Here is a 12,364-nt window from a genome sequence, read left to right as displayed (position 1 = left end):
GCCACGGCATAAAGAAAGGCCGCGGACTGTGCCTGCTTTTTCTTTCTTTTTTTTAACGGCAAGCCCTCTGGGGGCAAGAATGTTGCACTACTGCATTTCAGCTACAAAAAAAAAAGCAGGATCAAATCCCTGATGTCAAGGAAGTTTTCTGCAAGGACATTTATCACCGCCTAAGTTATACTAAAAATATTAAAAATTCAATGGGAAACAGATAAGTCTTATTTTCAGATACGAAACTAACACATGCACTGAAATGCACTGCCACTTGCTCTATCCGGCTTGGGCTGCTGCTTCTCTTTGTGCCACAGAGCGTTCCGATAACGTGCTTTCCTTCTTGGTCTGCATGAAATTTGGCGTATTTTCGGCTGCGACCAGTGCGGCTCACGATATCGTGGAGTCGAAAGCCATTCACCCTGAGAGAAAAAAGTTAAATAATAGAAGAGGCCGAGAAGCGGAAGTGTGTGTGTGGACAGTGTCTGCTGACGCTGCAGGCGCCTACGACAAAGAGGTCACGGACTACGTTACGGAAACTAGCGTGTCTATTCCTACCTACGCAGATGTGTTGTGCAGCATCAACAACATTCGGCGGTTTGTGCTCATGACGAAGACGGCGACCTGCTGTCAGATGTTGCAACTCTCGAGACGAAACTAATGCGTCGCAGTTGCTCACACTTCCTCCGAACAAATGCTTGAGTGTTGACATTTCTAAAATAATTTGATCTACCCTTAGAGTGGTGTCGATTCTTGCCATGTGCTTATTCAGGCTGTTGCTATCAGTTTTTCGGGCAAGACTGAACACTACTGCCGATATTCTTTGTTTCTCGATTATACGACGCCCGGATTATACGACGGTTTTGCGTGGTCCCCTCAAAGTCGTATAATCGATGTTCCACTGTAGTTTACTATAACCTCATCTCCACATGACTTGCTATAGGGGTTTTAAATGCAATTTGAAATTTGAAATTTTCTGCATGGGATTCCCGAGGGAGTTTTACAACTGTTCGATATATTCAGGATCGTCTGTAGTGTTTTTCTTATCTATGTTACAATGACCATTTCACTTTTGTGGTGCTGTGAGCATTTTTGTCTTTTCTGTTCTGTGATTTCTTCTTGATACGATGTTATGTTCTGTGGCTGACAATGCTTATGTCACGTTTTCTCTGTTTGTACACCCTCCCCTACTGTAATGCCAGCTGGTGCTGTGGGTAAATAAAAAAGAAATACTGATGAATATGAGCTAAATGAGGGCACGGACCACAGCCAATGATGGTTCACACTCGGGCACCACAAAAACCAGAAAAGCAGGTAAAGTGAACAGAAACAGTATTCCAAAAATGTGACATTGCCACTTTTACAAGACACAAATGACAAACAGGAAGAACCAAATAAACTTAAATTCTTAAAAATATAACCAGCATTCCAAGCAAAGACAACTCTGCTCAATCTTCATCAAGAACAGTGTACAGACTCATGCTAGCTGTGTCGCAAATCAACAAAATGCAAACTTTCTCAAAAGCCAGCCTGGCTAATAAAATTATGAACTTAAGTTTTTGAATGTCTCTGTATATTAGTGTACACCATGCACGACTGCTTTCTTGATTTCTTCGTAACTTGGCCAGTGTCTTCAAGAGTTCATATCCCGGCAGGCGAAATGGCAAAACACTTGGTCAAAGTGAGAGGGTCAGTCACAAAACCTTCTGAGCCATGTTTTAGCACGACAGATCTTATTGTGCATGTCCAGAAACAGTACCGTGATTCATTTCTACAGCGCATTTCGTTTTGCTCTTGAAACACTACTACTGAGGCAACATTCTTGGACAAAATGAAATGAGCTGAACCAACTGCTTGCAAATCGTTCCGTTCCAAGCTATGCCACAAGAGCTTCCCGTAAGACTGTCCACAACATCAGTTGGCATTTCAGGCACAGAGCCACCAAATATTGTCGTGTGCTCTGTTTTCGGAATGACACCGAAGACATCAATCATTGCATGGAATCTGCCTAAGTCACGTAAATAATTTAAAACTTTTTAATCTAATTTTGTTCCAGTTTCGGTTTCAGCTGACAAACGATGGCTATGACATACAAGATGCCTTGAAGTCGTGCAAGGCATATGAAAACTGCAGCACAATTGTTGCTTCCTTCCTTTAAGTTCACGCCAACTCCTACACCAGCCTGCCCAATAACTAGGAAGACAAAAAATGAACTATCCGTCATATCCCAGCTTTTGGATGCCTCAGATGATCCCACATTCTGCTGTATGTCCCAGCCATAGCCCGACAGTTGAAATCAAAAGAATATTAAAGAACAGTTACACTGTAAATCGTTCAGAGGCCATAGGTGAATTCCACATGCGAAAAGAATAAAGACATCAAATGTTTGGCGTCTTTATTCCTTTAAGTTTGCCCACCTAGGACAGGTACAACCATTCCATGTATCAAAAGTCCAAAGCTAAAAAGAATTATAAAAAGGACTCACAAGGCCATCTCGCGCTTGAAGTCATGGTGAACAGGGTCTTCATTGGATCCCATGACCACGGTGCCTTTGCGGTTCTTTTGCAGCTCCATGTCACCAAACTGCTCCGACAGCTCCGGCGTCAAAGGTGCCAGCCCATTCACCATGGTCAGGGTCTCAACCCAATCCAAATCGAGCTCCATTTCTGCCAGCTTCTGTTTCAGCGCTGCCTGCAATGACACAACCAACGGTCAACGATTCTGAAGGGCAAATATGGCCTGTGGATGCCGCCACAAAGTTTCAGGACAAGCTCTAGCAGAATCTCGTTGAAACCTGATCCAAAAAACGGTTTGTGCTCGGGAAAAAGAAAGATGATGAATTTACCCTGTGTCACGGATCTCTCCGGAGAACACTCGGACCGAAAGAATGGACTAGGCGACGGGTGTACCCACACAAACGCACATTTAATACACCCTACGTGACACACAAACTAGAACACAAATCTAACAAAACTAACACAAAACACAAAGGCTATAAATATACATGACCCGGGCACACTGCTACCAGCGTCTACTACTAGCGTTCTACTATTCGTGGTCGGCGTTCGTGCTCATGGTTGGTTCAGTGCGGCTGCGGCGTTGTATGGATCCCGTAGGCGGCGTCGAGGTGGTGTTCGACGTGATTGGGCTGGCGTCGCTGGCGGCGTTCGACGCGCTTGGGCTGGCGTCGCTGGCTGCGTCGTACAAGCTCCAGGTCAAAGCGCCCGTGGAGGTGATTCCGGTGTTGTTGGCGTTGGGGGCACAACCCGGATGGGTGGCAACTCGTCGTCTTCTTCTCTTCTCCACCAATCATCTCTCTCCACCTCACCGAATGCTTCTCCACCAATAATCTCCCTCCACCACACCGAATGCTTCTTCTTCCTCTTCTTTATTCTTCCGTTAATTCACATCATCTTCTTCACAACTCTTTCCTTTAAAATTTAATTTAGGCTCCTTAATATATGTGACAAGGGCCCTCTCTCTCAAGAGTTTTTCCATGAAAAACTGCTCACGTCATCCTCATCTCCAAGCCATCCAGCCAACCGACAATCTTCTGTGGCGATTCTGGACCCAGCACACACCACACCGCAGATGTCCAGCACACACCATGAGCACGACACTAACACAGCACACCAAACTGCGTGTTCAGAACACTGACACACCACTGCCGTTGTCCGTACAGAGTCCTTAAAGATATGTCGATGTCCACAAAACATCCCTTGCGTAATCACATAATACCAACAACAGCAACAGCAACAAGATAAATCCCAGAGATATATTAACACCACAACAACAACAACAAAACCAAAAAGATACATTCCAGAGATAGCTAGAGCTGTTTGATTCTCTTCTTGCAAAAGAACGGTTCCTAATACTCTGTCTGGTACTTCACTGTGAAGAACAAATTCTTTATCCAATGCCAACAGCCACTCTTTGAAGTGGTAGGTCGATGGCTGGCGTCTTGCCCAGAGCTACGGGACCAACTCTTCCCTTCGGGACTGTGCACTGGCACACGTCACATGAGCCAACAAAGCGCTTAACGTCACTCTGAACACCCGGCCAAAAGAACTCCTCGGTGATCCCAGACACCGTTTTTTTGGACACCCTGGTGTCCGGCCATAATGGCATCATGTCCTAAGTGTAGCACGGTCTCTCGCATATCTCATGGTAACACCAGCTGTTGGACCCACCTTTCTGAACTAAATATGCACTCCCTGTGCAGAAGACCATTTACCAATAGATATTCGAATGACGTACGACATTTCTTTCTTTTCACCTTTTCCCCGACTCTTTCGAAGCAGGCCTTCAGGCTTGGGTCTTCTTTTTGCCTAATTGCAATTTCGCCCGGCGTTACGCTCAAGCACATCGCAACAGGAGTAGAGAGCGGACGCTGCGTTGCTCGGGCTGTCGCTTGAGCTCTTGTCTCCACTGCCGATGAGAAACTGACTGCACCCGTCTGAGCTGTCGCGGGCCTTTCCTCCTTTCGATGTTCTTCAGCGTCGAGCATCCTTCACTCGGGATCAGGGTCTTCAACACTTCTTGCACCCGTAATGTTTCCCAAGATGAGATCGTAGATGGGTTGGTCTACGCATTTTGCCACTACCTGCCCAGTATAATATGGCGTGGACACTATAATCCTGGCTTCAGGAAGGTACCTTACTGTGCTGTCTACCAGAGTGACGGCCGATGATTCCCCTGTAAGATCCTCGTCCTTCACCAGGTTTCTCCGAACCAAGACTGTGTTGGCTCCACTGTCTCTAAGCGCCAATATAGGACGGTCCCCTATTTGCCCAACCACCACCGGCATTGCTGCTTTCGACTTGGGTGTTCAACTCATTGCCCCTTTTTGCAGCGGCGTTTGCTCTCCTTTCAGTTGTGGAACTTCGGGTGGCGTTACAAGTTCTACCCTTGAGTCGACAACGCATGCAGCTCGGTCCTGCGTTCTGTATCGGCGCTCATCCAGAGTATGACCCCCCCCCTCTTACAACCTTGACACACAACCTGTGTCTTTTGGGCAACGCTACTAGTCCGACAGTCAACTACACGGTGTCCCACCTTGCCGCAGAGAAAACACCTTACTGGCGCCTTAGATGCACCGGCATATACTGTTGGTTTTGCCGCGTCTGTCTCTATGGTCTTTTGGGTTTCCTCCTTTGCCTTACTCAAATTTTTAGCCCTTGAGCCTCGAGGAATTGGTCTGCAGTGTCGGCGAACTCTTCCAATGAACACAACTTTCGTTCAGGAATAGCGCTAGCTTCGAGCTGCAGCACGCTAAAAATTGCTCTGTGACCAGCTTGTCACGCACCCCTTCAAAACTCTTTTCTGTGTTTGACATATCAAGCCACCTATCAAAATAGTTGGTAAGCCTGCAGGAAAATTGCTTAGCGGTTTCCGAATCCTCAGGTTTCGCGGTGCGAAATCTCTCACGAAAACCCTCTGCCGTAAGCCTGAATCTTTGGAGGAGTGCCTTTTTGACTTTCTCGTAGTCCATGGAATCAGCAGCAGGCATCCTTCCAAACACATTCAGCACTTCTCCGACTAAACACATGCTCAATGCCGTGGCCCATTCACTGCGCTCCCAGCCTTGCCCCAAAGCTATCCGCTCGAATTGTTGCAGAAATGCATCCAAATCATCTCTCTTGTCATCGAATGGAGCCAGCAGCTTTCTTGGACAAACTCTGGCCGGTCTAGGAGATTCTGTACCCGCTAAGGAATGCTGATCATTGTCCGTGATCTCCTCATATCCTCCCGCGACATGCGCCTGTTTCCACAAAATAAACTCCTTCTCCCGTTTTCTATCCTTCTTTTCTCCTTTCTTCTGCCTCGCGGGCTCTTCTGCCTCGCGAGCTCTTTTCGCCTCGCGCTCTTCTGCATCACGAGCTGTTTTCTCTTCTCGCTCTTCTGCCTCGCGAGCGTCTGCGCGTGCTTGTGCCCTTTCTTCTCTCTGCCTCTTTCCCTCCTCCTCATAGAGATGCATCGCCTCTTCCTTGCTTAACCCTAGCTTGAGCGCCAGTTCTAACGTTCTAGCCAAATCCATCCTTTCTGCCATCGAGAGATCGGAAAGAACTGAGCCAACGCAAAAAGAAAAAAGGAAATTAATCCTGGCACAGGCTCGCCACTTATCTTTGTCACGGATCTCTCCGGAGAACACTCGGACCGAAAGAATGGACTAGGCGACGGGTGTACCCACACAAACGCACATTTAATACACCCTACGTGACACACACACTAGAACACAAAACTAACAAATCTAACACAAAACGCAAAGGCTATAAATACACACAACCCAGGCACACTGCTACCAGCGTCTACTACTAGCGTTCTACTATTCGTGGTCGGCGTTCGTGCTCACGGTTGGTTCGGTGCGGCGTTGTATGGATCCCATAGGCGGCGTTCGACGTGCTTCGGCTGGCGTCGCTTGCGGCTTTCGACACGCTTGGGCTGGCGTCGCTGGCTGCGTCGTACAAGCTCAAGGTCCAAGCACCCGTGGAGGTGATGCCGGTGTTGTTGGCGTTGGGGGCACCACCCGGATGGGTTGCAACAGCGCTGGAGATACCCCTGGCCGTAGCAGGTGGTAGCGCCCTCCGTCAACTCCACGGAACGTGCTCAAGCACGGCAGGAAGTCCACGATGCGTTGCCGTAGAACGCAAGCTCAACGGAGCAGTAGCCGGCGTCGCTCTCTTCCAGCCAAAGTGTCCCTGACCCGCCGGAGCCTCCGCTTCTCTGCTGTTCCCCCCAGTGCCCCGCTCTCACTCGACCTTTTATAGCCTCAATGTTAGTCCACCTAAGCCTTGTCCTCGTCTTCTTCTCTTCTCCACCAATCATGTCTCCACCTCACCAAATGCTTCTCCACCAATGATGTCCCTCCAACACTCCGAATGCTTCTTCTTCCTCTTCTTTATTCTTTGGTTAATTCACATTGTCTTCTTCACAACTCTTTCCTTTAAAATTTAATTTAGGCTCCTTATTATATGTGACACCCTGCCAGGTTGTTCAAACCTCAAACAAAAGCTTAGTTGCTTCTAAAGATATCCCTGTTTAAAAGGACATTGGGGACAACTCCATGCAATCTTTTAGTCTTCGTAAAAATCAACAGTATTGCTTTTATGCCTTTGATAAGATCTTTTGGTGGAAAAGGCGCATTAGAGGAGATGACGGTCATAAAAACTTTTTCTTTTTCAACATAGCCAGCTGAAACTTATTAGCATGCAGGTATATTATAGAATTCTGCTTTCAAGTATACATATAGACTTCAAAAATCTCACTTGAAAAGAAATATAATGCAAAATAACATATCCTAACTAGGTCATTTCTGACAGGCTTTTATGGTAATTTCCCAACTGAAGAAAAGCATTTTTAAGAATATGTAGACATTTCCAAAGGTCCAACGCATATCCTATAGGCATCTTTTTTTCCTTCAATCATGATACATTAGCAATTAGGCCAAATGTAGGCTAAGTAACGCGGCATCGTTTTTTATTTCAGACTTTGCAATTTATTTATTATCAACAAAATGACTTTATAGGCATTTTGTTAGCTTTATGATGTGTGATGGACCTTTGAAAATGTCTGTTGTTGTGCTGGGTTTAATGGCACATAAGCAACTAAGGCCATCATGCACCAAGCCCAAGGCATAAAGAATTGTTTTCTGGAGATTTTTACAGATATAAAATTTGGCGGTGTGGAAAGCTGAAAAAGTTATTTCCTTCTGCCTAGTAATGAGAGCTAAACAATATTGATAAATAGCTCATATTAAAAGTTTCAAAGGAGGAAATGTCTGTATAATCTTAAAAAAAAAGCGTTCTTTAACTGACAAAAGACCATGAAGGCCGGTGAGGAATGACCTAATTAGGATATGTTATTTTGTAGTATATTTCCTTCCAGGTGAGATATCCGCAATCTAAATTTACATTTAAACATGCCAAGTTTCAGCAAAGATGTGCTGACAAATAAAAAAGTTTCTAACATCCTCGTCACCCTTAACAATCGATTTTGTTCCTCGTCACTGCATTCAAACTTGAGACATCAGTTAAAAAAACAACTCCATGATCACCGTAAAAAAGTGAATGACAATGTAGCTGCACTTCAGGCATACAATGCTTGTCATGACATGACATAACCAGCAACAATGATACTTGTATTTGATCTTTGGCCTTCCCTAGACTGTAAAAGCTTGTTTTCGAGCGAAAGTGGCTTGTTTGTGGTCAGAACACAGTAATCAATCAATACAGGCCAACTTAAGACCTGGAAGGCTAGTTGCTTCCGTGCAGCATGAAATTCCAACTATATGAACTGAATGCGGACGAAGCAGCAACGTGCGTGACACACACAGGGACCAACCAGTACTGGCAGGTTGCAGCCACAATGAGGCTGGTACTGCCAACCGCTGCATTTCACTTTGTTTTCATTTTGCACAGAAAACAGGCCCTGGTACAAGAAATGTCATTTATAGAGCATTCCCAGGCTACTTGGTTTATTATAGTTCCAACTTTGCAAAAATTACTGCCGACAAAAAACTTTCGAGGACAACACGGCAGCCCCATTCCAGTTTCTCCCTCCTCCCACCAGAGGAGAGGGGGATTTCCCTCTCTCCAGTTTGCTGACTGCGGTTGGCACGTAGCAGCTGGCTGTTCTGTGGGTTGGGTGTGGGGACATGGAGCTCTTATGCTGTTCAATAGCAATGTTTCTTTTCACCATCCTCAGAATTTCCACTAGAATTAGACACAGAGCTAAAAAGTGAAGAGTACTGACAACATGAGCGGAAAATGTGGCCAGCACTGCATACTCTCGCGCAACAAAGGCTCAGCCGGTAATGAGTTATAATGTCCAACAGATAGGTACAGCGCAGCCACCTCCCAATACATGTTGGAAATGAATACGGTGAGCACCAAAATATGAAAGGAAAATGAAGGTGAATGAATGGGTGAAGACATCCTAAAAGCACAGACATGGTTAAGATGAAGTGCGGTGAGGAAGGTGAACTCGGACTCTATGACAGCGAGAAAAACAACGGCAAAAGCAAAGCCTGGGTTTCTGAAGCATGAAGTGCTTACACACTGCGCAAGCCTAAACTCCACCTAGAGTCCACTTCACAAGTTGTCTGCAGCAAGCTAAAGCTCTCTCAGCTGATCAGGGCTGCAGGAACACAACAAATAGGCTCTCAAATATTTGAACAGTGTTGAACTATTTTCCAAACAATTACTGCTGTAATTGTAAAGGCAGTTCAGGCTTTTTTTTTTTTTGGAGAAAAAGGTAAGTGTTTCTTTCAAAGGTTAAAGTAGAAGAGAAAGTCTGCACAAACAGCACTGCGGAGGCCTGCTGCAAAGTGGTGTGTCTCGATTTGGAAATATGCGGTCCCCAGAGTCGGCTGAGTTCCTTGCGTGCAGGAGACACAGCCGAGTGATGGAGCCACCCTTCTGTACACCTTTCTTATAGGCTCAGATCGCCATAGCATCCACAGTGCTGCAAATTACTGATGAGATGGAGCATAGGCTAATGACTTAGTGGTTTGTCTGATTCTCATCGAGCCTACTGATCCTTACTAGCTGAGTGCCGAACAGCACAAAGCAAATAAATTGTGAGCAGCTTCCTAGTGCGTCAAGACAGGCATTAGAACTTGAAGCCTTGGCCACAGATTGACATGAATTTGGCCTGTGGAGCATGAAACTGGGTAGTATTATTTACAGCTGAGCAAGGCCAGCATTAATTCTGAAGCCAAAACAGGGCATAAACTATGTGGTGGGCCCCCCAGCCAAAGTGAGAAAGCCAAAAGTTTCTCTCAAGACTGCAAATGAGGACAATTGTGTCAATGTCGGCATACTGCTGACGACACTCGTTCCAAACTGAACAGTCAGCAACTATTTGCTAACACATTGCTATCCGAAAACCGCCGGTACTTCTTCGATATAAGATGTGAAAGCTGGTGGTGTTCTTTGTGACAAGATGTATATTTAATTAACATTCATATTTAACATTAACATGAATACAAAAGAAAGCTTCAGGTCGATTTCATATCTTTGCACTTAACTTGTCCCGTGCATCGAACTCGGAAAATTCCAAGATAGATGGACGTTAATTGCGATTATTGCGTCGTCAGATGGTCCGGCCTTTTTGACACGAGATCGGCCCTTTGGTGTGGCCCTGCAAATCTTCTGAGATCAAGAAATTATCACTGCTCTGCATTGTACGATTCCTTTCAAGGCATTTTAAGCCAGTAATGCCCGTCGCCCGCGCGGGGTGTGCTTACACAGACTCGAACGGCTAAAATGATTGAAATGCCTTGAAAAAAAAAACCGGCTCAACCCGCAATAAAACGAACTTTGGAAGTTGAAGATCACGTATCGGGCGTCGCTTACCGTGTTATTGATGAACTCCTTCTTGACATGAGGCGCAATGGCGTAGAGTCCGGGCTTTAGTTCGCCTTTCGCCAGGCTCTCTTGCAGCTGAAAGCGAAAAGTGATCAAACGATCGCCTATCTACCGCCGATCTCGGCACCTCGTAGGAGGCAGGGATTCGCTCCAAACGAACATAACATCCTAACGAAATCGCACGCTGTCGCGCTACAGGTAGTTACTAGTGCGCTTCCAAACTCCTCGTTAAACATCGCAATGAAAGCACCGATGGCCAACAACATTGCGAGACAGTATTTGTAAGCAGCGGCGCCTCTGTTAGAAAAACGTTTCGCCAAACAGTGGCCATGACAAACCAAAAACGTGTAAACGATTCACTGACGGCCTATTCTCTCTACAACGAGTAAACATCGCTTGGACACGTGTTGCGACTGTCATACGCACGCATAGTAGAAATGACTGACAGGTATACCTCTTCATCCGTGTCCAGAGATTCCGAGTCAGACATTTCCTCTTCTGGTGTGCACTAGTGATAGCAAAAACACAACTGATGGCACTGAAACACAAGTAAATCCGGAGCCTCACGCTGCACACGAATACTCCGCAAGTCAAAACCACGCCGCACGCTGCCAGCCGCGGCCACTTTATATACATTAAACGTAAGCCCGTTATCGAGCAATGCCGCGGTACGCTAGAAAAGTTCCCAGCATGGCCACAATAGCGCTGTCTACCTAGCAAAAAACAATTCCTCGTACTTGCTTTAATATTACTTTAAAAAATACAAATAGCAATAAGATAAAAAAAACTTCATATTTATGAGTAGATTAGGATAGTTTCATCTTATTTGGTTCCATTTTCGTCGCTCTCTCGCTTGCATACTCATAATTACTCATGTACGCAGCCAGTATATTAAAGGGGCCCCGAAACACATTTTCAGTGCATTTTTTGCCCATTGGTTGCATATAGAGAGTTATAGTGATGCTATTAGCATCAGTCGTACCACGTATACTCCTGTTTTTAATATTTTAATTAGCTCGCAAAAACAAATTCATGGCCCTGACGGTGTCACCATACAGTGGCGGTTTTTAGCATCGGATATGACATCACGGAGGGCGAACTTTATGATTGGACAAAGAGTAAAGGTATTGCAAATTGTGTTAATAACTAGAGATACGTTTTGTCAAGTTTTTGTGTTTTATATTACATTAACAAAACCAACTTGTTTGCCCTAGATAAAAGCACTGTAAAGCAAGTAAAACAAGAATACACCACTAGAGGCTCTGGCTACTTTTTGCATCGACGGACTTTGCGCCTCTCTGTAAACATCCTACGACCTAGCACTAACACTTCTGGGTACTCTCTATGTATCTGAGAGCGGCTTTGCAGAGTTGATCCGATCGAGCCATTGCACTCTTTAAGCGTTCGTTTCGGTCACAAGGAATGATGCGTTCAGTTCACATTTAGCAGACAGTGCGCATCGTAAGCTTGTGGAGGATCACCGGGCGGTGGCGCCAGATGGCGCCACGCTTTCGTCAACAGCGCGCGCTCCTTGCTCGCCGTGACCAACCAGCGCGCTAGGGGCGATGGTTGGCGGTAAGCAGTAGAGGTACGCGCTATGCTAAATGTGTCTGATATCTTGCGCAGGCTGCCACACCATCGCAGTATCTCGCGCTCGAGACGGGATCCATAAGTAACCATGTTGTAGCTTATGGAACGGTTGTTGTAACCATACAAACGGCGCCGCCAGCCTTGGCATGAACGAGTTACAAAGAACAGGCAACCATGGAGTGTAAACTTTCGCCACGTGCTAAGATAGGCTGTTTTGATTGGTCGCACAGTGTGTCGTCATTGGGAGAGTGAAATGGGAATGGGAAGCTCCCGTTCCTATGCATCGATTCTCGTAATTCTTTTTGAGTCATCATCTGTGTGACATAAAGAATCCATCTGAAGTGTAACTGGCATCCGTTCAAGCGGTGTTTCGCAGCCCCTTTAACTCTATTATGTATACACAGCAGTACTAAACG

At 45.8% G+C, this 12,364-nt stretch overlaps 1 protein-coding gene across 1 annotated transcript in view; it reads right to left on the bottom strand.

Annotated features, from left to right (window-relative positions):
- LOC144113378 (putative rRNA-processing protein EBP2) overlaps positions 1 to 11,020 on the bottom strand; it is a 51,531-nt gene extending 40,511 nt beyond the window's left edge. Inside the window, exons 1-3 of the mRNA XM_077646426.1 lie at positions 10,813 to 11,020; positions 10,347 to 10,433; positions 2,477 to 2,682 (exon numbers count right to left, since the gene is read on the bottom strand). Of these exons, the coding sequence (XP_077502552.1) occupies positions 2,477 to 2,682; positions 10,347 to 10,433; positions 10,813 to 10,848 (329 nt within the window). The 5' untranslated portion in view covers positions 10,849 to 11,020. The remainder of the gene's footprint in view (positions 1 to 2,476; positions 2,683 to 10,346; positions 10,434 to 10,812) is intronic.
- Between the last annotated feature and the right edge of the window lie 1,344 nt (positions 11,021 to 12,364).

The sequence above is a fragment of the Amblyomma americanum genome, chromosome 1, assembly GCF_052857255.1.
Source record: "Amblyomma americanum isolate KBUSLIRL-KWMA chromosome 1, ASM5285725v1, whole genome shotgun sequence".
NCBI classification, from domain to species: domain Eukaryota; kingdom Metazoa; phylum Arthropoda; class Arachnida; order Ixodida; family Ixodidae; genus Amblyomma; species Amblyomma americanum.
The sequence above is the reverse complement of the archived record's forward strand: the minus strand, read 5'-3'. Positions and strand labels throughout refer to the sequence as shown.